Genomic DNA, 26730 nt, shown 5'->3' on the forward strand with positions numbered 1-26730 from the left:
TCGCGCGTAACCCACTAAAAAAGAAGAAGAAGATTTACATCCCCGCGGAATAAAATTGGCGACCCGATTGTCACTTTTTATCTTACTGCAAGTGGCAAGGGAGGCTATTCTATCGGTGACAGCATAGCAGCATGGCGGATAACGTGGCTAAAGAGGTTGCAGAAATGAACATTTCAGAGAAGGCACGGCGAATATAATTATTTTGGTTTCTTTGGAAATGTTTTCCAGGCTTAGTTTATTCCGGTTTGGAAAGAAGATAGGTCTGAACTATGTCAGATCCATGAGTATGGTGTGTTTATGTTGTGGGTGCTGTCACTGTGAAAAATACAAAACGTCATGTTACGTGTGACATGTATTTAAGTTATTGAAATCGATTTTTTGGATCTACTTTCATCTAATTTTTCTGACAAAATAAGTGATTATGTCACGTAATATGTAATATGTTTGAATATATTGGGATCATTTAATATTACTCGTGCTAGTGTACGTTTTGATTGTTTATTTACAAATAAATACAACATATATTGCATCATCTATTCTATGGGGGCCAGTTTTGGGTAAAATATATTCTCATTGTTAAGTATCCCACATTTAATCACATTTATGTCATCTAATATTAATTAGGCAGTGAACATTTTGTTCAGCGTTGCATCACGATTCACTATGCAAGTTTCAGAGATCACTATACAATTTTAAAACATTAAACAGTAATTGGTAATCAATTTTTAATTTACTAGAAATATCGTGAATCAAGATTTTAAAAACAAAATGTTCCCAGTTAGGTAAAACGTAATGTAAGTGCATTTGTCTAAAGTGTTCTCATTCCAGCCAATGCACCATGACTTGTATATTAAAGACTGTGGTATGTGTTATCCTGTCGGTGGATTTCATGGTAACGATTGTTTCTGGTACCATGTTGGTAAAATCATTGAACCGAAAATAAATTTCCCATGATTATTATTTCGAGTACGACTATTCAACAAAAATAATATATATCTAATTATTTTTGTTAAAATTATGTTTCTAATGTCACACTATTGGAGAGTGTGTTTGACACAATCACAAGACCTGATTCAGATTGTTGTGTTAACCAAACTTCTCAGTGTTCCAGTTCAGGTAAACCCAAATCAGAGTTCCAACATGCGCTCAAATCAAACACGTTACACATTTGAACCAAAATCACTGGCATTAATTATTGGTAGTGTATCTCTTAAATATAGGGGTCAAGAACTAGTATTTAAATTCAAATATAATTTTGTAGAAAATATTTAGCCATCTGACTACAGTACTGTCACTGAAGTCGACAAAAGTCAATGTCATACATGTGCTTGAGTACTGAAGGTGGCAATCGAATAGGTCCCACTATTTTCTGTGGATTCCCTATGGGAGGTAATGATGTAGGCCCAAACAATTATTTTTATTTGGCTGTCAAAATCACAACAGTATGCGTGAAAATCAACTTTATATTGGGTTTGAAAACGTCTTTTTCCACGGATGTGTGCGGTATTAAAAATGGGTTCCTATGACATTCTTTCACCGAACCTAAAAACAGTTTCTAATCGGTTCCCATGATCACAAGGCACGTAACCGAAAAAGTGTTTTCCATGAAATTTGAAATCCTATGGCCTGCTGTCTGTGGGAAAGTGGATATAAAAGATCCCTAAACTATACTAATGAAAAAATGTAGCAAGTTTCCTTTCTAAGACTATATTTCAAACTTACCAATTTTTTGTCATTCAAAAGCTGATGATTAATAAACCAATGTTCTCTAGTGGTGTCTTTAAACAAAACAACTTTTTTTGGTCCAAATATTTTAGAATAAAATATATTCTTCTAATCTATTAACTGATTATGGTGCAGATAGCCACTGTAAAAAAGCACTTGTTGATAAGTACTGGTGGAAGGAATGGGGAGGCAGGATAAAAAAATAATGAATTATTATTTTTTCTTATTCTTTAACAGGCTTTTTGTCTGAAAATAATTTGAGGATACATAATAAAAACAAAACCGATCATAAGTGTTCCTAATATATGTATGTTCTTATGAGTTTGAATTTTGAACAGCAGTTTTCTTACTATATAATATTTCTAAAAATGACAAAAATGTATTCATTAATTTTTAAAATTCCAAGATTTTAGGGTTTGTCATTTCCACCTTCGTACCTTCTGGCAGAAACCCTGCTTAAATGTGTTGTTCATTGTTATTTTAAATTTTAAAATTTTTATATTTAATTATTTATTTTACTTACAATATAATTATTTTTATTTGTTTATTTTGTTTTTAAGTGACCTCAGAACCTTGGACAGTTTAATCCTTTTAAAAACTGAACATATTAATAATTAAAACAAAAAAAATTATATACAGGGCTCACCCTGCCCATTGCCAGATTAGCCACTAATTTTTATAAAAAATGGCTTCAACATTTATTAAATCAATGTGCTCTAGTGGCGTCGTTGAATAAAACACACTTTACTTTCAACATTTATTAAATTAGCATCTTTTGAATAATTTTCAAGGCATACTGTCACAGATTTAAGGACCTTATTTCTCTTTTAATGAATAAAAAATTACATTATTTTTTACAGACCAAATCTAACTATTGCGTCACTTTAACTACATCATGATGGAGTAAAATCCATGTCAACCCTCTCAGCAATGTTAGTTTTTGAATTCTGGACCATTGCCATAATTCAATTATTTTTACAAAATATCATTAATAAGTGGAGTATGGTGGTTACGTAGATGGTTGAATAAAGTATGTTTAGAGACAAATCAAATATATATATTTTTAAGTAATACTTTGTTAGACCATGAAACAGATCAGTGGTCTGTGACAGTATGCCTTTAAAGGGATATACTCTACATATATATATAGGAGTTCTTCACAGTTTGAACCCTGGATATGGGGTACCAGATTTTACCACTATTTACCAGAAATCATAATAATAAGAACAAAGACCAAAACAAAATTAAAATTAAAACGAAGAAAAAAACATTTTATTCAAATGATTTTTAATTGTTTTTAGAGTCTAGAGCTTCATATGCAGAGCTAGCTCTGGCACTTTGCCACATTCGCCAACTGTGAATTTCAAAGACAATTGGCGAAATAATTTCTTGAAATAACTGATATTTTGTCAGAAAATAACTGGGTTTCGGCCATTTTTGAAGTTTAGTAAGATAACTTGGCAAAATGTTCTGCTAACCCAGAGCTACATGTAGCCCTGATATGGGCATGATGTCATGTGTTAAACACTGTCTGAAATATAATAAATGATGTCATGTATTTAAAGCTCGGTTTCTAGGTCAAGAAATATAAACACCAAAATGTATAACTTATAAATTATTATTTTTATCTTGTAAGTTATTACTTAATAATCAGGGGTCTAATTCACAAAGATCTCTTAGGCTCTGTGAGACAACAAAACATCCTCTTTGTAAGTCTTTTAGCATTGCACTGCGAGATCGCAAAGTTGCGAGAGTTTAGTGGGCCTAATTCACAAACGTCTCTTAGGCTCTGTAAGACAACAAAACATCCTCTTTGTAAGTCTTTTAGCATTGCACTGCGAGATCGCAAAGTTGTGAGAGTTTAGTGGGCCTAATTCACAAAGGTCTCTTAGGCTCTGTGAGACAACAAAACATCCTCTTTGTAAGTCTTTTAGCATTGCACTGCGAGATCGCAAAGTTGCGAGACTTTAGTAAATTAGGCCCCAGTTGTCTTATTGTTTTTAATAGCAATATAAGTTAAAAAAAAAAAAAAAAAAAAGTTGAAAAATAATTAAACATAATTTTATTAACATGGTCTAAGCCTTACAGGGAACATTTTGTTATCAAAATCTTGATTAATGATATTTCCAGTCAATTGAAAATTGATTGGCAACTACTGTGTAATGTTTTAAAATTGTGTAGCGATGTCTGAAACGTGTGTAGCGAATCGTGACATGATGTTGAACAGAATTCTCTGTGCTTTATATCATTTGTCAGTATTTATCTTTTAAAATGTCACTTACTAAAATGCATTTTATGAATCATGCCAAAATATTCTGTCAATTTTCGCATGTTTTCTTCATACCCACAATGCATACATGTTCACCATTTTCTTATTTTCATGATAAAATCCTGTAAAAAAAAGAGTCTCTATTCTTGTTCCATTTTATTCATTTCCACTTATTTTTGTGCTTACATGTATATTCAATTAAGGTTCAATCATGCTGTCTTGAGCACACACCTATGCTATCTAGGCTGTCTGTCTAGGACAGTGGGTTAGGACTAGAAGTCAGTTGTTAGTGGGTTAGTGAGAGAGAAGTCTGTGTAGTGGTCTTACACCTACCCGTTCAGTCATAAAAAAAATTGTTCTGGGTAGGAGCCTGTACCGGGCTATGAACCCGGTACCTATTAACCGTATGTTCGATGGCACAACCACGACACCACTGAGGTCAGTCGTTGCAATATATCATATATTTTTATACATAAAACAACATGATCCCATACATAAATTATGATTCATTACATGTTTTTTTTTCATTATATACATGTATTTCTCACAGAACTGTTGAATTATTTTCTCTGTCATGGCTATGCAAATTGACTGATTAAATTTGGACACATTTTCATTCTTATCTTAGTTAATTTGCCCTAACTATAACAGCTTACGGTAGAAGAGCTAGCCATTAAAAGTCTCAGGGGCGGCACAGTGTAAAAAAAACAAAGTGGTATGGCTTGTGGTTGCCAGACTTGCCTTTCAAATTATTTGTACGGACATTTTCACAGATACCACAAATATAACCCGCATACACAAAAGTGCCGCCCCTGAGTCTTTGTTCACTGTCATTGGGCTCAAAATTGCACTATAAGTATAAGACCAGAATTACACATATATATATATATATATACATGTATATAGTCTTTGCCAGGACTAAGGGGTGGGACATAGCCCAGTGGTAAAGCGTACGTTTGATGTGCGGTTGGTTTAGGATCGATCTCCATCGGTGGGCCCATTGGGCTATTTCTCGTTCCAGCCAGTGTACCACGACTGGTATATCAAAGGCTGTGGTATGTGCTATCCTGTCTGTGGGATGATGCATATAAAAGATCCCTTGCTACTAATCGAAAAATGTAGCGTGTTTCCTCTCTATGACTTTGTCAAAATGACCATATGTTTGACATCCAGTAGCCGATGATTAATAAATCAGTGTGCTCTAGTGGTGTCGTTAAACAAAACAAACATAACTTTCCTGAAATAGTGCTAGACGAGCAAACAGATGAAGATTTTAAAAATACATTAAAATATTTAGTACAAGATGATCAATTTGTCACACTCCTAGATGAGTGTGGAGGAAAGCAGGAGTAATCTTTTGCCTTTTCCTGGCAAAGACTATAGGCTATATATATTTTAATATTCAAAGTTATAACTTATATTCAATTTTTTAACAATACATATAACCGCCAAAGCTAGCTCTGCCTCTGGCACTCGCCATATTCTCCAACTGCGAATTTTAAAAACAACTGGCAAATAATTTTTTAATTTGGCAAAATAATTTCATGAACAAATTTATATTTTATTAGAAAATAACCTGGGGCCTATTTCACGAAGGTCTCTTAGGCTCTGCTAGACAACAAAGCATTCTCTTTGCAAGTCTGTTAGCATTGCACTGCGAGATCGCAAAGTTGCGAGAGTTTTGTGAATAATCAATTAGGCCCCGGGTTTCTGCAGTTTTTGAAGTTTGATAGATAATTTGGCGAAATTTTCTGTGACTCAGAGTTAGCCCTGACTTTTCTTAAACATGATGGTGCATATTTTCGTCATCTCAAGTTATTTATTTTTGAGCTAATTGTTTTGTAACTTGCACAAAAATATATATATATTTTTTTTTCATTTCCAAAACACTTTTACTTTTTTTCTTACGTCTACCAAATTGAAATTATTTACAAAAAACCCAACATTTTTGTAGGAGGATGGGACGGACTATAGTTACAAACATGATGGTATACAGTGGGGGCACACTTTTATATTTACATACTTTTACACTACTATAATGCAAATATAAAGCAAAATAGTAATATATGAGCTCACCATGTCCATTGCCAAATCGGCCAGTTGCTAATTTTGTCTTTGGCTGGTACAATTTTCTTTAAATTAGCCACTTTTGAATAACTTTCAAGGAAATATTCTAAAATTGGCTAAAATTAAATCCGTTCCAGTGTGATCCCTGCTTCTGTATAGTTAACATTTTGCTTGCAGGTTTGACAGTTTTATATTCTTTGCAGAATTCCCCTAGACCTAGCCCAGAGTTTATTGCATATCGAGAGCAACTCTGGAAGAAACTGAAGAAGGAGTATGATGATTGGGTGGCAGCCCAGCCCGTTCAGCCAATCAAGATCACACTTCCAGATGGCAAAGTGGTGGAAGCAAAGTCATGGCGTACTACTCCTTATGAAGTTGCCAAGGGGATTAGGTATGTTATTATTTACGGAGCAATACATAACATTATTATTATGCTTAATTATATATTTTTGTTGTTATTATTATTATTTGCCAGAAAGCTGCAGTGAAACCTTTGAAAACTGGACCCTCTGTAAACCAGAATTCTCTCAAAACTGGACGTTTTACTTGGTCCCACGGGTGTCCGGTTTAGAGGGGTTTCACTGTATATTGAAAATCAACTACTAAATAAAAAAAATTTTTCTGTCAGTACTGCTTCTTTCCACATATTTGGAATACATGTGAGTTTAGTTACAATTAAAATGAAGGACCATTCCTAGCATATTTTCCATATTATTTGGTTTTTAAAAAATGTCATGATTTACAATACATTTGTTATTTTTCCATTTTCAGCCAGGGTTTGGCAGACAATACAGTGATAGCCAAAGTGAATGATGAGTTGTGGGACTTGGACAGACCTCTCGAGAAAGATGCTTCTGTGCGCTTTCTGAAGTTTGACGATTCAGATGGTAAATAATAATTAATTAGTGTTAGAAGGTTTAAGAATACAGTGTTTCTAGAAAAAATTCTCCATTAGGATGGGAAGCAGTTTTCTAATGTGAGCAGGATATGGCTCAGCGGGTAGAATGCTCATCCGAGGTGCATGGGTTGAAGGATCAAATCTCCTTAGTGGATTCATTGTCTGATTGAGTATTGTCCTGCCCCAACCAGTGCTCCATGACTGTTGTATCAAAGGCTGTGGTATGTGCTGTCCTGTCTGTGGGAAAATACATATATAAAAGGACTCTTGCTTTTAATGGGCAAATCCCTGTCCTGTTTAAAAAAGCTGGCAGTGGTCAAAACTTGTGCCCGTGACAGGAATGCACTATAACAGCTTGCTCTGAATGTGCATGACTTAAGCTTGAATGGAAAAATATAGCATCTTTGCACTGAAGGCGTCAGAATTACCAAATATTATACATCCAGTAGGTGATGATTTATTATTCAGTGTGCTCTAGTAGTGTCATCAATCAAAACAAACTTTAACCCAGTGATGTAACACTCTTACAATGTATGTAGTATAAAGGATCCCCCATTTTGGAACCATTCTTACCATTTCAATGAATGCCCCACAACTGGTATGTAAAAGGCTGCGATCTGTTCCGGCTGTAGAAAAGTGTACATTGTAGTTTACAACTAATATAAATCTTCAAAATAAAGTTCAAATAATTTGTTATCATCCACAAAATGGATTTAAATAAAACGTTGCCAACAGATTTCAGTTGAATTTTATTTGGTTTCTGTACATCACAGGTTCATAAGAATTAACATTTCTTGTGAACATACAAACTGTATGCTTAAGCTAAAGGAAATGTTTTATTTAATGATGCAGTCAACACATTTTATTTACAGTTATATGGTTAAGGACCACACAGATATTGAGGGAGGAAACCCACTGTCACCACTTCATGGGCTACTCTTTTCGATTAGCTGCAAGGGATCTTTTATATGCATCATCCAATAGACAGGATAGCACATACCACAGCCTTCGGTGTACCAGTCGTGGTGCACTGGCTAGAGCGAGAAATAGCCCAATGATCGATCGACTTGGGATCGATCCCAAACCGACCATGCATCAAGCGAGCACTTTACCACTGGGCTACACATCCCCCTGCTTAAGCTGAATGTTAGTTCCTAATATTTGGTTCATAAATAGTGATCATAGTACATGCATGATTGTATGTATTTCCAGGGCAGTATGTATTCTGGCACTCGAGTGCTCACATCCTTGGAGAAGCCATGGAACGAGAGTATGGCGGCCATCTTTGTTACGGTCCACCAATCGACAGTGGCTTTTACTACGACATGTCTTTGGAAGGAAGGTTAGTGCATTGTGAAATCATTTTTAATAATATTATGTATAAAAATAGTTAAGAAAAAAAAAGGACCTTGTTGGCTTATGTATGTATGTATGTATTGATGTATGAATATCTATATATTGTATGTATGTCGAGGTTGACTATTACATACATAGATATTAACGCACTGGCGCAGGGGATAATTAAATCCTTTCTGGCCTCACAAAGTGTCCCATGCCGTTGCTGGGACTCGAACCTGTGGCACCGATTCGCCCGCAAATTGCAAGGCTAACCACGATACGCTCTGAGCTATCGAAGCTTCCATAAAAAGGAAGCTCTTTAACTCAACCATATGCATGGGGCCTACAATCTACGCGGTCGATCCCGCTTACGTGCATGAAACAGTGGGCAGACCTGGCACTGGCTAGTATGTATTGATGTATGAATATCTATATATTGTATGTATGTCGAGGTTGACTATTACATACATAGATATTAACGCACTGGCGCAGGGGATAATTAAATCCTTTCTGGCCTCACAAAGTGTTCCATGCCGTTGCTGGGACTCGAACCTGTGGCACCGATTCGCCTGCAAATTGCAAGGCTAACCACGAAACGCTCTGAGCTATCGAAGCTTCCATAAAAAGGAAGCTCTTTAACTTGTATGTATGTATGTATGTATGTATGTATGTATGTATGTATGTATGTATGTATGTACATACATTGTTATGTTATTCTAAGCTAAAACCACCAGACAATGCTTAACCTGGTGGATCCAGAATTTTGTGTTGTTTTCACGAAGCGGTAAAACTAACAGTATAATATGATATAATTTACTTATATCCATGTTTTATTTATTTATATTAATAATATTTTATAGACAAGTATCCAGCAATGACTTCCCCAGCTTAGAAACATTGTGTAAAGGCATCGTGAAGGAGAAACAGCCATTTGAGAGACTGGAGATGAAGAAAGAGGATCTACTTAAAATGTTTGAGGTAAATTAATACACATACTGGTCCCACCCGTTGATAACAGTATTTGCGCAAGTTAGAATATGTGAAGTGTGAAGATTTTAACAAGATACACTTAAAACTTACCATCAAATCGAATCCCATAGACGTTAATGGTAACATGGCTGAATCTGAAATATGCAATGTTTCAGTCAACTTACACGGTCATGGTTAATGAATTTAACATGCACATTTGATTGGCTGCTAGGATATTTGGGCCAGTCCATAGAATCAGGTGGGGAAGTGACATGTATTCAGAGGTCAGGTTGAGTGTTCATGTAAAGTGAAACCGATCCACATTATTAAGTTTGGCAGATTATTGTTGTGTCTACTCCGAGATAGCCTGGTATATAATTTCCTGGTTTTGTTTTTCAGTACAATAAATTTAAAGTACGAATTCTCAATGAAAAGGTCACCACTGACACTACCACTGTATACAAGTAAGTTTTTAGTTGCTTTAATATAGATTAATTTTCTATGTCTAGTGTGCTTGTGAAACTCATTTGAACTAACATTTCTTACATTTCTGTGTTTTTTTTGGTACCCCTGTCCCATTTCATAAAGTGAAGAGGGTTAAATATTTATTAGTTTACTACAGACCTGTCGACCCTCCCGGATTCCGCGGGAGTCTCCCGGTTTTTGATTAACTCTCCTTTCACCTGTGCGGGAGACAGTTTCTCCTGTTAAATGACATTTTTGTAAGCATACAAAAAAAATCAATCCTCTTTTGTCAAAATAACATAAGGGAAGTAACTCTACCTTTTTTTTTCTCATTCGGAAAATGTCGACTACTTTCGTTTTCTGAGAATGTAACAAGCCGAATTGTCCCGACTGTTTAACCTTTGCCGAAGTGAGAATTGTGGGATAGCCTATTTATATTGTTAAAAAAGCACATGGAGTTTATAAAATGACGTGTTATTATAATGTTTGTTGTCATCGTAATGGCTACGAAGCGTGTTGCCGCTAATTCAACAGGCTGTGTATTGACATTCAGTGTTGCATAAAAAAAAAAAATAAAAAAACAATCCAATTTAGTTCTAATGACACCTCTGAATTGTAAAATGTCTTCCCACTGGATTACATAATGCAACTATGACGAATCTGACCTGCCAGACTCCGAGTTGACAGCGATACACACGATGCATGTTAAAATCACATGTCACAGCAAGACAACAAAAAGACCAATTAGCTGTATAAACATACTTGTGTCAGTTAATTTTGTATGTTTGTGCAGTAAAATGTTGGTTATAAGGGTACTCTTCAAGAAATTATTTTTGTACAATTAAAAAATGTTGTGTTTGACATTGACATAAAGTTACTCACGGAAATGGGTATAATTCCAGTATATTTCACACGATGTCCGTAATGAGGTTTTACTTATGATTAATGAAAATACAATATTTATTGCATCATTATAATGATTTTAAATAAGTACCATGCCACCGTTCCTCATTATAGTAAAAACTGAATATTAATTTATAAGATTTATATAAATTTGTCTTTGGTACTTACACTAACCACAAATGATAATGTAACGCAACCTGTAAGGCTGTAAGTGTAATACTGTAAATGTACTAATTAAATTTTTTATTTCTGGTTCATGTTCTTAACATTTTTTGAAAAAATCTTCTTTTTTTTTTAAATATGTATTAAATCATAATAAAATTTAAACTTTAAAAAAAAAAAAAAAAAAAAAAAATGTTTTTAATTATTATTATTTTTTTTTTTTAATGCCAAGATCTAAGGTTAAGAAGTATATATGACATTATATAGTATTCATATAACTTATTGTAATATTAAATAATGTTTTTTTTTTAATGTTGCGATTTTGGGTTAAATTGTGTGAATTTAAAAAATCTCCTGCTTTTTGACAAAATCTCCTGCTTTTTAACACACACCTCCTGCTTTCTCTTGACTAAAGGTTGACAGGTCTGGTGTACTAGTGTCTAAAATATAACTACTGACCTTTAGTTTGATAATTTTGGAATTCACTCATAAGACACAATGTCAGCTGGTTTTGGATAGATGTGTCAAGAGTCTTCTTGTAGAAATTGTGCTAGTCAATATCATGTAATTTTAATGTGGAGTAAACTTGAAAAGGATCGAACTAAAGGCGACTCTACACAGTACGAGTGTCTTGTATGAGAATAGCCATTTGACAAGACAAACATAATGATTTATGCAATCGGTTATTCTCGTTACTATTCTAATACGAGGCCCTAAAGGTCTGTGATATCAGCTTTAGAAAATGTGTGTCTTTTAAACACAGTTGCAAGCGTTTGGTTTGTTGAAAATTAAACAGAATATGGCAAGAGAACAATGTAGCTAAAGTATTACGTACACATTAATTGAGTTAAATATTTGACATATTTTCACCTTTGTGTTGTAGATGTGGAACCTTGATAGATTTGTGTAGAGGCCCACACGTCAGACACACTGGCAAAGTGAAGGCTTTAGCTCTAACCAAGGTAGGTAACTCCGCCTGTGCACAATTACTTGGATCAGACTGGAAAAGATTTTTTATTATTGTGATGTTGGTTTTTTTATATACATCTACAGGTATATGGGTTAACTGCAATGTAAGTACATGAAAGAAACCTAATTTTACATGTGTTGCAGTTTGAATCTCAGTGTAAAACACATTTTTTTAAACTTGGTTTTCCTGTAAATTGTGATAATTTTGTTTGGAAAACAGAATTGTTTATTAAGATTAGGGGAACAGGGAATAAAAATCTATAAAGACTTTGTGGAATAGGTGATAAATCCTAGATGGATTGGAAATGTCACATAAATAAATAAAAAATAAAAAGCTTTAGGGAATGATGTCGAGCAATATAGATTATAAAACCATGGATAGATTTTAAACAAGATATTATACAGATTTGTAATAATTTTGGGTGAATGTTTTTTACCCTCTTATAAGTCGACCCCCCCCCCCCTAATTTATAAAATAATTTTTGGGTGGAGAAACTTTGACTTGTAGGTGAAGATACATGGTAGATTCTAAACAAGATATTATAAAGATTTGTAATATTTCTTTATAATGTGTGAGTCTGTCTTACGATGTGCAGAATTCGTCCACTTACTGGGAAGGCAATTCAGAGGCAGAGAGTCTACAGAGGATTTATGGCATCTCCTTCCCAGACACCAAGCAGCTCAAGGAGTGGAAACATTTCCAAGAAGAGGCTGCCAAAAGGGACCACAGAAAACTGGGCAAGGTTCGTGTGTTACAGTGTATAGGTGAACACATACACTAAATATTGGGAATTGGGAACTCTATTAACGTGCCCATATCCTCAAAGGTTCAGGCACACCGACCACGGATCCAGTCTCTGACATAGCCAGTGAGTGGGGGGGGGGGGAGGGTGGGAGCATACACTAAATAAGATTCTTTAGAAGTAGATTAATGTTTTATAGCTTTGGCAATTGAGTGGGAAACCATTGAAACGGCTGATAGGGAAGTAAAAAGGGTCTTGGTTGCCGGAATACAAACCAGTTTGGACACAGAGAATTTGACTTCTATGCTTCATTGTTTGAGTAGGGATATGCAAGAAATGAAAAGAGTCCAGACATGGAAAATGTCATCCACATTAAAATGTGATAAAAGCCCCAAGAAACGTTGTTTTAAGTGATCCTAATTTTTAATCAATATAAATAGTTGCAGATTTTGTATCTTTTTTATCTTTATCTTATCACATTATCTTACAAATTACTTACACGGTTTTGCTTAAATTATTAAATTTTGACAAATGCAATGTGTTTCTGATCCTTTTGGTGTTTGTAGTAACTCAGAATGCATTTTATACCAAACAAAATGGTATGTATTTTGGAAGTAGTTTTAATAAATACATATTATATGAATAGTAATTTGAAATATATAATATTTATATTTACATCGTTGTAAAATTATTTCAGATACCTATCAGGTTATCAAAGGCCATGGTATGTACTGTCCTGTTGGGGAAATGTGCATATAAAAAAATCCCATAGTGCTAATAAAAAACAAAAACAACAGCTTTCCTCTATGTAATAATAATCAAATGTTTGACATCCAGTAACTGATGACCAGTGTGATTTAGTGGTGGTGTTAAACAAAAGAAAACCAAACCAAACATTTCAGGCTGACAATAACAATTGCATTGACATGTTTAATTAATGTTTTTCAGGAACAGGAACTGTTTTTCTTTCATGAACTAAGTCCTGGTAGCTGCTTCTTTCTGCCCAAAGGAGCCCACATATATAACAAACTGATGGACTTCATTCGGGTAAGATTCTAAATCCAATCGTCACTGGAACCGAAAGTGATTGTATGTCACATCTGATCATGTTGCAGATATCCACAGTATTGTTTGCGAAACATGTTTTAATTTTAAATGTTGATTTATTTTTGTTATATTGATGTGTGAACACTTAATACATCAGAGGCAGTTCCAAGGGGAGACCATGGAACTAAAAAAAACCCAAAAGGCCACATTTTCCTTCTATTGATTTTGTTTTCTATTGGGATGCTGTTTTGCTGAGTTGGTCCCATGTGCCCTTTGTGTTTTCGTTTTGTTTGACAGTTTATTAATCCATTACTGATCCATTTGGAGGGGACTATAGGTTTTGTCTATTCTTCTGTCTGTCTGTCTTTCTGTCTGTCCATCTGTCCCATGTATAGTTTTCTGGACCTTTTTTTAACAATGCTTCAACTTGTTCAAGATGTTTAGCTGAAATTGCGTGTATATCTTTATCATGTACTGTAACAAATCAATCAAGTTCGATTTTCACGGCAATTTACCCATTTTTCACAGAGTTGTGGCCCTTGAACTTAGGAGATATAAAAGTTTGTTTTCCACTCTTTTTTCAAGATATTGAGCAGAAATTTTGTGCATATTTTTGTTGTATACTCTTACAGATCAAGTTTTATTTTCATGGTAATTTACCCATTTTTACACAGTTATGGCCCTTGAACTCTTTGTTGAATTCTGTAGTAGACGTGTATTGCGTTAGCATTACTCTCAAAATGTTTTGTTTTACATTATTTTATTTTAGGAAATTTACCGGAAACGTGGATTCCAGGAAGTCGTCTCCCCGAACATCTACAACAGCAAACTGTGGGAAGTGTCAGGGCATTGGCAGCATTATGCGGTAAATATTTTGTTATAGGCAGACTTTATAATGTTTCCGAAATGAGCAACATGATTTGAATTGGAATTCAGAATTAATGCAGACCTCAGTACTTTGTTTTACAGTACAGAAATATTTATTATACATTACTAAATTTAATCTGTAAGTGGTTTAGTAGTTTAAATAATTGTTTATATGCATATGCATACACAGGGTTAGCTCTGTGTCAGCAGAAAATTTCGCCAAATTATCTATAAAACTTCAAAAATTGCAGAAAGCCAGTTATTTTCTAACAAAATATTTATTATTTCATGAAATTATTTTGCCAAATGAAAATAAAATTTACCAATTGTTTTTGAAATTCGCAATTGGCGAATTTGACGAGCAACAGAGCTAGCCCTGCATACATCCATGGATATATTCCATATGATAATCGTTTTGGATTTCTTGTCTTCTATAATGATAGGGGGCAGGATGTAGCTCAGTGGTACAACACTTGCTTGATGCGCTGTCGGTCTGGGATCGATCCCTGTCGGTATGCCCATTGGGCTATATCTCATTCCAGCCAGTGCACCACGACTGGTATATCAAAGACTGTGGTATGTGCTATCCTGTCTGTCGGATGGTGCATATAAAAGATCCCTTACTGCTAATCGCAAAGAATAGCCCATGAAGTGGCGACAGCAGGTTTCCTCTCTCAATATCTGTGTGGTCCTTAACCATATGTCCGACGCCATATAACCGTAAAATAAAAACATGTTGAGTGTGTCGTTAAATAAAACATTTCCTTCTTTCTATAATGGTAGACTGCTCACCCGGGGTGCTTGGGTCAAAGGATCAAATCCCTTTAGTTGACACATTCTCTTGAATTTTACCCTGTCCCAAGCACAGGTACACCAAAGGCTGTGGTATGTGCTGGGATTCCTGGGAAAGTGCATATGAAAGAAAGAAAGAAAGAAAAAAATGTTTTATTTAACGACGCACTCAACACATTTTATTTACGGTTATATGGCGTCAGACATATGGTTAAGGACCACACAGATTTTGAGACGAAACCCGCTGTCGCCACTACATGGGCTACTCTTCCGATTGGCAGCAAGGGATCTTTTATTTGCGCTTCCCACAGACAGGATAGCACAAACCATGGCCTTTGTTGAACCAGTTATGGATCACTGGTCGGTGCAAGCGGTTTACACCTACCCATTGAGCCTTGCGGAGCACTCACTCAGGGTTTGGAGTCGGTATCTGGATTAAAAATCCCATGCCTCGACTGGGATCTGAACCCAGTACCTACCAGCCTGTAGACCGATGGCCTGCCACGACGCCACCGAGTCCGGTACATATGAAAGATCCCTTGCTTCTAATGACGAAATGTAGCAGGTTTCCATTGAAGACTATGTGTCAGAATTATCTTCTTTTTTTTACATCCAGTAACCGGTAATGAATTAATCAATGTGGTGGTGTTAAACATAACAAATTTTAACTGTATATTAATATTGGTGGTTCTGCATCAGTTATTAATAAAAATAAGACATAAAAAAATAAAAAAAATAAAAGTTTACTGTTTTTAATGATTGAAGTTTGCTGATTCTTCTTAAAATAAAATAATAATAAGACATTAAAAAAAAGAAGAAAATATTTACTGTTTTATGTGATTGAACTTTGCTGGACTTGTTACTGTGATTACTGTTAAAAGTAATTTTATGTTTTGTCGATAACAACTTGACTTTTAAAGAATTTCTAATTACTTGGGGTTTTTTTTGCAGGATAACATGTTCAAGTTTGAAGTGGAAAAAGAAGTATTTGCCTTGAAACCCATGAACTGTCCTGGGCACTGGTAAATACCCTACGACTTAATTTAAAAAAACATACATTATGGGGGTAGTGTGTGTGTGTTGTGTGTGTGTGGGACACACTAGTGTTATTGTGTATCTGCAGTCCTTGTCCTGCTTTTAGCACACATACAATTTTCAGGTTTTTTGTTCTTCTGTTTGTCAATCACATGCCTGAAAAAAGTGTGCCGTCTTGCTATAACGTTTGCCACACCCATCCCCCATCCCCCGTTTTGAAATGTGCCAGCACTGAGGATGTAAAAACCTGTCATTTAGTCTGTTGTGAGGTGGTGGATTTTTACTGATGTCACCAAATTGCTGGCTTTGTTCAGCACACACAGTAACAATGTCCACATCATTTTCTGCTGGTAAAAGCATGTTGTTGCAGTTTTATTTCCCCCCCTCCCCCCCCACCCGCACCCCCAAATTTCTCAGCATTGACCAAATTTATTATCACAATCACAGTGCCAACACTTGCCCAGTGTACTCAAGCCATCTGTTTTTGGTTGAGCTTTGACAGCTGTTAAATGAGCTTTCCTATGATGATGTGGGGGTGGGACGCAGCCTAGTGATAAAGTGCTCGGTCGGTCTTGGATCGATCCCCATCGGTGGGCCCATTAGGCTATTTCTCGTTCCAGCCAGAGCACCACGACTGGTATATCAAAGGCCGTGGTATGTACTACCCTGTCTGTGGGATGGTGCATATAAAAGATCCCTTGCTGCTAATTGAAAAGAGTAGCCCACGAAGTGGTGACAGCGGGTTTCCTCTCGATATCTGCGTGGTCTTTAACCATATGTCTGACGCCATATAACCATAAACAAAATATGTTGAGTGCATCGTTAAATAAAACATTTCTTTGTTTCTTTCATATGGTGATGTTACCACTATGACTTGATATATTATTATTTGTTTGCTTCATAGAGATTTGTTGTTGATTTTCTGATGTTTTAACTCTCACTGTTGGCATTTAGATGATTTTCTGATAAACTCTAAGTCCTGTGTCAATACAGCTTGTTTATTGTTGCACCCATGGATGTTCATCACAGTGCACAGTATCTGTGTGGTCCTTAACCATATGTCTGATGCCATGTAACCGTAAATAAAATGTGTTGAGTGCATCGTTAAATATTGCATCACAGTGCACAGAACATTAAAATTCTAAGATATCTCGACAATAATTATATTGACATAATTCTTTATAATGTTTTTTTTTTTTTTTTTTTACCAGTCTCATGTTCGACCACCGGAACCGATCGTGGCGAGAGTTACCTTTGCGACTGGCTGATTTTGGTGTCCTACACCGTAACGAGCTGTCTGGGGCTTTGTCTGGTCTGACCAGGGTCCGGCGATTTCAGCAGGACGACGCCCATATATTCTGTAGACCTGATCAGGTAAAAAGTTTACAGGGCTTGAACTTAACGACAGCAATTGCTGTGGTTGTAACATGAATTGCCGTCGGTCATGGGCTTGGCCAATAGAAAAAAATTATTGCCATCGGTTGGAGGGGTTAATTTTGCTTTTTATAATTGTTATTTGTATATGGTTTAAAATTGCTGTAGGTAGGCTTAAAATTGCCATCAGTGAACATTTTGTATAGGACAAAAATATTTCAGAATTGCATTTCGTAAACAGATTCTCAAGTTCAAGTCCTGAATTTACATTAAACAAAAAATATAGTATGTCAGTGGGCTCATTGGGCTATTTCTCGCTCCAGCCAGTGCACCACAACTGGTATATCAAATGCCGTGGTATGTGCTATTTTTTCTATGGGATGGTGCATATAATAGATCGTTTGCTGCTAATCAAAAAGAGTAGCCCATGAAGTGGCAACAGTGTGTTCCCTCCATCAGTATCTGTGTGGTCCTAAATCCATATGTCCAATGTCATATAATCATAAATAATTGGGTTTGAGTGAGTCGTTAAATAAAACATTTCCTTCCCAGTTCAGTTAATTCATTTGTTTGTTGTCATTTCCAGTACCATTTTATTTCATGTTTTTTCTTTTATTTACGCTCCACCCCACCCCCCAATTCTAGCCTCGAATACATTATGTCCATTTCAGTGTTTTGACTAAACAAGTTTCAGTGTTTTTTTATGTAATCCTTGTTTTATGAATTTGTCAGTGTGGAATGTTTTTTTGTTTCCAGTTTCAAAGGCCATGGTATGCACTGTTCTGCTTATGGGGAAAGTGTCTCTAAAAGATGCCTTGCTGCTTTATCGATAACAGATTCCTCTCTTTCTCTCTCATGACCAAATGTTGACATAACTATAGATGATTCACCAAATAACTGTAGTTCAAAATGTGCTGAGGTGTCATTAAATAGATATTCCTTTCTTTTGTTTTTAGCTAAAACAGGAGATCGCCGGCTGTCTAGACTTCCTGCGGGTTGTGTACGGTGTGTTCGGGTTCAAATTTGAGCTCAAACTTTCTACCCGGCCAGAGAAATTCCTGGGAGAAATCGCCATGTGGGACAATGCAGAAAAGGTGAATATACATTTTGGCTTTCCATGGTTCATAGGTCATAGGAGTGATGACCGGTCTTGGTGGCGTCATGGTTAGGCCATCGATCTACAGGATGGTAGGTACTGGGTTCGGATCCCAGTGGAGGCATGGGATTTTTAATCCAGATACCGACTGCAAACCCTGAGTGAGTGCTCCGCAAGGCTCAGTGGGTAGGTGAGGCCATGGTTTGTACTATCCTGCCTATGGGAAGCGCAAATAAAAGATCCCTTGTTGCTAATCGGAAAGATTAGCCCATGTAGTGGCGACAGCGGGTTTCCTCTCAAAATCTGTGTGGTCCTTAACCATATGTCTGACCCCATATAACTATCAATAAAATGTGTTGAGTGCATCGTTAAATAAAACATTTGTTTCTTTTTTTCATAGGAATGATGTGTCTAATATGCTTTTATTTAGTTTTGTTAAAATATGGCTCCTTTTTTTCAATTGAAAACTAAGTGTAAACATTTCACAAGGTGGAAACTTTAACATGAAAATCACGCTGGCTAGTTGGACGTGGTTTTTAACAAAGCTAATTACTGACCTAGGCCTCAAATTACTAGATTGATGGTGAACTCACAAATAGTTTCAAAATGGGAATTATAGTATCACATTTTCTTTGTCAGTATAAATTTTTCTAAAATTGATGGTCTCTGTATTCCGCATTTCCTGTGCTACGAATCTATTCCAGAAGTGAGTCTGGTTTTAAAAAACACAGAATAAAAGCATTGGAACCAGCAAGGTTTTTATTTGTATGTCTAATATAATCGACCATCATCGGTCACACATATATTACAGTCTCCAATGGATTGTCTTTGAAAAATTTGTAGTTGCCCTTAGTGAGTAAAGGTCACCTCAGATGACTGGGTAAGTGATATTTTTGTATTCTCATTTCGTGGATAGGTAATGCTTGTTGTTGGGATCATTTTACTGCATGCATTGGATAATAATGCAAAATTTATATATGATGTTTATTTTCAGCAATTGGAAGATAGTCTTAATGCGTTTGGGGAGAAATGGGAGCTCAATCCCCAGGATGGAGCTTTCTATGGACCCAAGGTAGGCTTTGGTATATTGAAAATTGATTATCAATTATTATTATTATTTTTGTTTTAATTGTGTAGCGATTGCTGAACCTTACGTAGCGAATCTTGACGTGATACTAAACAAAATGTTCTCTGTATCTTGAACAAATCTTTTTGCAGCATTGCATGAAGGGATTAATTTTTAACAATTGAAACATCAAACGATAGTAAATAGAGGATATTTCAAGCGTGACTCATGAGATATGACTGCAAATTTCACTCGATTCGATATGAATCATATTTGACAAAAAACATGAAATTTTCTATTTATTATATAACTTTTGGCAATTTACCTTCAATTTTAAAATGCCAACAGCAAAATAGTTCCGGCTTTCTTACAGTGAAGATAACACTTTCTACAGTGACGATAACACATTTTAGAGTGAAATAGTGAAATTTCATTCTAAAATATGTTATCGTCACCGAGTGACTGATAACACTTATTTAACTGATATTTTAAGATATTTCACTAAATATTATATAATAATAAGCATTAATGTTTCTGTCATCTTTCATGGATGTATCTTTTAACATGGATTGTTAATTTGTTTTGTGTATTGCAGATCGACATTACAATCCTGGATGCTCTACGTAGAGCCCATCAATGTGCCACCATTCAACTAGATTTCCAGCTACCGCTCAGGTTTAAACTGGGATATATCAAGTAGGTTGCTGGATTGTTTTTTTTATTTCTTCCAATTTGCTGAAATGTTCTATAAATTCAGAATTCAACTAAGTTACCAGTAGTGATTTAAAAATAAAAAGCAACAAATTTATGTAATAAATCAACCCCAGCAATTAAGAAAAAATGTCGACGGCAAGAAAACATGCCATTGAAGAAAACCCCGAATATAGGTAAAGGCAAAAAAGTACTATGGAGAATTAAAAACTGCACAACATTTCCGATTGCAAAGTTGCCGGGTTTATAAATAACAAAACCAAATTAAAAAGTGCTACATCATTGCACAATCAGTTAGTTTAAAATACATTATAACATCTGCGTAGAACAGAACTATAGTTAGAGAGTGTTAAGAGTTGGGTAACTAACTCGCTGGTTTATGCTAGTATAATTCACTTAACCAAACAAACATTTAACCAGTGTTCAAGATTAAAAATTTGGGCCAGTATTCCAGTTGGATACTAACATTTCAAAATGTGGTATCCCACCTGAGAATTTAGTATTATATGGCATCCCAGTGGGATACTGGGTTCTTGAAGTCTGGTATCCAAAATTAAATTCTGGTATCCCCGGGATATCGGGATACCGTTAATCTTGAACACTGATTTAACTAGGTAAAAACATGCGAACCAACTTTTGTTATCCAAAATTTTGAAATATTGTTTCCTGCTGAAATACATTGACTGTATCTATTTGCAGTAACTTAAAAAATGCTAAGATATTTTGACCAGGTTTACTTTTGTTTGATAGCACAGTAAAACAAAAGAAGACATGATTTATTCTGATAGTCACAACAGTAGACTCTAGCCATTATTTATGTATGTAATAATTTGAGTTCAACCTAAATCTTGTTACAGCGAGCATGGAGAGAAGGAAACACCTGTGATCATACATCGAGCCATTCTCGGGTCTGTCGAGAGAATGATGGCCATTTTGTGCGAAAGCTTTGGTGGTAAATGGTGAGTGAACACTGCGTCTAACTTTTCCATGGTTTGGTAGGGTAGGGGGATTCGGTGGATAATTTTGGCATGAAGCACTTACGGTGCTAAAAGTTGCAGATTAGTTCTTTAGTAAACAACGTGGATAAGTAGCCTAAGCACCCAGAGACTCTCAGAAAACCCCCAGTCTCATGAAGGAGCTGACATCCTGCTGCTAAAAACCACTGGGTCTCATGAAGAAGCCAGTCCCTTCTCATAGAATGTAACGGGGTTCGTAGCTGTCTTTAAATTCCTTCAAAGTCTTTCACTTGAAAACAAGATTTTTAGGTCTTTGAAAGTCTTTAAATTCTCACTAATCATAGCCAAAGCAATGACGATATCTTTTAAAGCTGCATGCACTTGATATTTTCCAGTTACAAAGTTTAATCTGTCATGATGCATGTAAAAAAGCTCAATTTGTTTGCCATGGACAGCAACGTAAACGAACTGATTTGGTATTTTTATAGCATTATATTGTCTTTGACCGCTGTGTAAAAGTCTTTGAAAATGGCAGGTAAAAGTCTTTGATTGTCTTTGAATTTGTTTGGTCTTCAAGGCTATGAACCATGTCTAAGCAGAAATACATCAAGTACAATAGAACAGTCTGGCTTGTACACTTTAGATTCATAAAAAAAACTCATCCTCTTCACCCACCAAGTGATGATCACCCATTGTCTAAACATTACAGCCTTTGATTATTTGATTAATAATGCTTTATGAATTATTTGGCTCTTAGCATCCTAAGTTGATAGTACACCAGACAATCAAGAGACCAAGTAACAAGGAAGGTTTTAAGGGATATCAGGTCTGGAGAGTTTGTGTTTTGTATTGATATTTAAAAAAGATATTGAAAAACATCAGGTTTTGAGGGAATTCCAGTATACAGACAGGTTTTTTTCTGTATGTTTATTTGAACAGCATACAGATGAGACATTGATTAAAACAAATATTCCTTTCCTTTACAGGCCATTCTGGATGTCTCCTCGCCAGTCCTGTGTCATACCTGTAGCTCCAGCTTTCGATGACTATGCGGAAGAGGTGAGATGTTACACAGTAAATCAGAGTTCATACGGTTCATGGAAATCTTGGAAAATCATAGAATTTGAAAATGTTATTTTCCATTGAAATGTGGTGTAAAGTTATAAATAATGACAGCCGAATTTACAAAAGCTGTTTTTGTTAAATGCAGGTTTTTAAGTATTGTTAATGTTTGTAGTTACAGCTGTCTAAGAGAAAAACAGGCTTTGTAAATTCAGTTCATTGTTTTATCTTTTAAAATAACACAAGAAGGAGATGGGTTGTAGCCCAGTGGTAAAGGCTCGCCGGATTTACAGTCTGTCTCAGATCGATGGTCCCATTAGGCTATTTCTCATTCCAACCAGTGCACAACAATTGGTATATCAAAGGCCGTGGTCTGTGGGATAGTGCTTAAAAAAGATATGGGGGAAAATGTAGCAGGTTTCCTCTCTAAGACTATGTCAGAATTACCAAATGTTTAGCATCCAATAACCAATGATTAATAAATCAACGTGCTCTAGTGTTGGTGTTACACAAAACAAACTTTTTACTGTAGTTATAAATGTGCTGAGGTGAGTTTAAACAAATAATACTTTCCTTTTCTTTTCAATCAGGTGCGTCAACAAATCCACGATGCCGGTTTCATCTGTGATACGGAGCTGGATACCGGCACAACCCTCAACAAGAAAGTCCGAAATGCTCAACTCTCTCAGTACAACTTCATCTTCGGTACGTTCATAGATTATACGCATAATTTCAGCAGTTTCACCTCAGACAGCATCATTTCCAAATCTCCATCAGACATTTGGTGTAGAATTCATAGAGACATATTAGTCGAAAATATTTTACAATAACAGCAAACTCGGGACAGTCTTTTAAAAAAACCTACCATATAAATATTGAAAATCAGACCTTGACATGAACAAAGTGAGGAGAATGGTTAATTATTCTCCCAGCTTAGATTATGAGGAGCCATTTAAGATATCACCAAATTGATACTATATAAACCCACATGCTAAGAGGAGCTAAAACTTGTTATTATCCATATGGTTCAACATAAGCGAGTTAATAATAATCATATGAAGCACACGTGTAATAACAAGTATAATGACGTAATTTTGGGAAGCGACGTCATAACATGACGTTGCTTCTCCAGTCCTAGCTCAGACTGTGCATTTGAAATATGATGTCATTTCATCGTCTCCTCCTAGTTGTGGCTGAAACATTTTGAGTCGGGTCTTGTTATTCATAAAGAAAACAACAATAATAATATGGATAATAAAGAAATCATTACACTCGCGTGTGAGACGTACTGATTTTACAAAACTCGTGTCAGGATTCATGTATTACCCTCGCTCTCGCTCGGGCAATACAAAAATCCTGACACTTGTTTCGTAAAATCAGTACGACACACAAGCTCGTATAATAATCTCTATCTCTCCTTTAACTAGTCTCAAGTGAATGATGAGGAGTGAGACAGACAGCTCCCTTTAAACAGCGAGGTCTGGGAAATGTCCATATAAAATATTCTGTCTTCTTTTCAGTTGTTGGTGAGAAGGAAGTGAAGAGTAAGACTGCCAACGTTCGTACGAGAGACAACAAAGTTCACGGTGAACACAGCATTGAGCACATCATCAGCCGGTTTGCGAAGTTCGGAGAAACCAGATGTTTAGATGCTGAAGAAACCTTTTAAAAGTGCAAAAACGTTTTTCATCTGGCAGTGTATGCAGAAAAAATAGACATTTTGCTCCAGTGATATTTCAAAGTTAAAAGACTAGCTTAATAAACATTTTTATAATGAGAAAAATGCAGATTCATTTTTTGTGGTTCAATATCTTAGTTTCAGTATTTAGTGCTAAATCATTTAGACTGGTTTGGTCAACAGTTTTTTTTTTATATGTGACACTTAAGTTGTACCTTCCTAAATTAGCTCAGCTCCAGGCTTCTCCACTGCTCTTTGATAATACAGGCATCACAATAAGTCGAGAACAATCATTTTATGTTACCACATGTCACTGGTACTTCATTCTCCACAAAATCATGTTAAATGAAAACTACACTACGTAAAATTTAACATTATTTTCAAATACAGTTTCCATTCCACTTTGACTTTAAGAGACCGTAGAAATGTAGCTCGATTTATTATACATTAACAGGAGATTATATATTGGCTTAGTTTGGTGCCCTAATTTTTATTCGCGCATGCTAGTTTCTGACCTACGCACAATGACATATTTTATTATTGAAACTATTTAATATCCAGTAGATTTTTTACATGGTCTTGGGTACTAGGGTGGATCTTAGGGACTATGGTGGAGATATCTCACCCTGATTTAAAAGAACCTCATATATAATACCTACATGTATAGTAACAGGTTCTACAAATTAAAAATCTTTCATTGGAGTACCCTAAAATGTTAATGGAATACACATTTAAAAATCTTTCATTGGAGTACCCTAAAATGTTAATGGAATACACATTAAAAATCTTTCATTGGAGTACACTAAAATGTTAATGGAATACACATTAAAAATCTTTCATTGGAGTACACTAAAATGTTAATGGAATACACCTTAAAAAAAAAAAAAAAAATCTTGTTGCCAGTTTTAGTTTTATTAAAGCTGCACCAAACTCCCAACTGTTTCCCACTGCAGTTTTCTGTAACTAGAATTTGTAGTGGCTAAATCATGACGGTTTTTAGTGGTTTATATCTGATGGTAAAATTAAAGGTTTAATTATTTTTGACACTGTCATGTAATCGAGTTGTTAATCTCTCGTCTTACAATATTGTTTACTATTTATTTTACAATCATGGTATATGTGTGCTTATACATTGTCAAATATGATTAAAGTAATTATAAACCAATGAGTGTTATGTGTTGTGTCCTAATGTAGTTTTGGTATTCAGATAATTTTTTATGCCCGTTTCCTTTGTGTGGTTTTTGTTGAGGTGCACAATGTGAAACATGGAACTGAACAAAACCTGCTCATATGAAATGACTGCTATTGATATCACAGAAATAACTTTTTATGTATCCAGTGTCTTAATTCTGTGTATATGGACAATTTTATTAGTGGGGGACCAAGGGTGAAAGGTCACATGGACCAATTCGTGAAATGGACAACTTGTGCAATGAAATAAAAGTTTTTAAAAAGTTGAAAAGTTTATTTTTAAGAGACTAGAGCATATTGATTTATTAATCATTGGCTATTGGATGTCAGACCTTTGTTAAGTCTTGGGGAAACTTACATTTTTTCATTAGTAATGAGGGATCTTTTATATGCACCATCCCACAGACAGGAAAACGCATACCACAGCCTTTTCAAATATACCAGTTGTGGTGCACTGGCTGGAACGAGAAATAGCCCAGTTGATTGAGGGCTTGGAGCAAAAACAACCTTGTGAAGTGGGGATATAGGGTAAGTTAGCCTACAATAAAGGTGGTCTGTAGTGAAGATGAACAGGAGAAGCGATCAGAACAATGGAAAATTAGGAAAGGCCTTGCATATAATAAAGGATTTTCAACTGGCGGAGCAATCAAAATCTTCATGAATGTGGACCAGTCCTCTTAGTTGCAGACATATTCTATAACCATATGCAGATCTATAATTATACTGGTACTTGTCAGTAAAAGTAAAGTTTGTTTTATTTAACGACGCCATCAGAGCACATTGATTTTTTTTTATCTTATCATCGACTATTGGACATCAAAGATATGGTCATTCTGACAGTTTTTTAGAGGAAACCCGCTGTTGCCACATATGCTACTCTTTTACGACAGGCATAAAGGGATCTTTTTTTGGCGATTCCCACAGGCAGGATAGCACAAACCTTTGTTGAACCAGTTATGGATCATTGGTCGGTGCAAGTGGTTTAAACCACGACTGGTATATCAAAGGCAATCCTAGTTCACCAAGGTAAACATCTACGGTCCGTTTTTTAACATTTTGACATTTATTGGACGTTACGGCACAGCAATAAACATCACAATAATAAATATAGTGCCGGAGACGTTTATCTGAACTAAGGCAATCCTGTCTGGGATGATGCATATAAAAGATCCCTTGCTGCCTATGTAAGACTATATGTCAGAATTACAAAATGTTTGACATCCAATAGCCGATGATTCATAAATCAGTGTGCTCTAATGGTGCCGTTAAACAAAACTGACTATCGCTCTCACGAATACCATTTTACCGCTTCCGCAAAGACTCATTCTTTTAAAGCTTTTTGAGGTT

At 35.5% G+C, this 26730-nt stretch overlaps 1 protein-coding gene across 2 annotated transcripts; it reads left to right on the forward strand.

Moving 5' to 3' along the window:
- Positions 1-25357, forward strand: LOC121388300 (threonine--tRNA ligase 1, cytoplasmic-like). 2 transcript variants are annotated; one of them, XM_041519589.1, is made up of 19 exons: positions 1-182; positions 6265-6452; positions 6833-6948; positions 8172-8301; positions 9158-9275; positions 9666-9730; positions 11680-11758; positions 12362-12508; positions 13457-13555; positions 14325-14420; positions 16166-16236; positions 17461-17623; positions 18580-18717; positions 19714-19791; positions 20381-20481; positions 21354-21455; positions 22439-22511; positions 23105-23219; positions 24035-25357. In XM_041519589.1, the coding sequence occupies exons 1-19, from the start codon at positions 132-134 to the stop codon at positions 24181-24183; spliced, it is 2079 nt and encodes a 692-aa protein (XP_041375523.1). In that variant the 5' UTR covers positions 1-131; the 3' UTR covers positions 24184-25357. The 2 variants fall into 2 exon arrangements, with proteins under 2 accessions (XP_041375523.1, XP_041375522.1); XM_041519588.1 differs by having other exon boundaries at positions 157-289.
- Positions 25358-26730: the final 1373 nt, after the last annotated feature.

Source organism: Gigantopelta aegis, chromosome 14 (assembly GCF_016097555.1).
Source record: "Gigantopelta aegis isolate Gae_Host chromosome 14, Gae_host_genome, whole genome shotgun sequence".
Classification (NCBI taxonomy): Eukaryota; Metazoa; Mollusca; class Gastropoda; order Neomphalida; family Peltospiridae; genus Gigantopelta; species Gigantopelta aegis.

What these genes read in the sequence shown, in the direction of transcription:
- LOC121388300 (XM_041519588.1), top strand. Translation starts at nt 218, where the DNA reads ATGTTTTCCAGGCTTAGTTTATTCCGGTTTGGAAAGAAGATAGGTCTG. An exon ending in GAAGTTTGACGATTCAGATG is followed by an intron (nt 6,949 to 8,171) that starts GTAAATAATAAT and finishes ATGTATTTCCAG; the next exon opens with GGCAGTATGTATTCTGGCAC. An exon ending in GACACTACCACTGTATACAA is followed by an intron (nt 9,731 to 11,679) that starts GTAAGTTTTTAG and finishes TTTGTGTTGTAG; the next exon opens with ATGTGGAACCTTGATAGATT.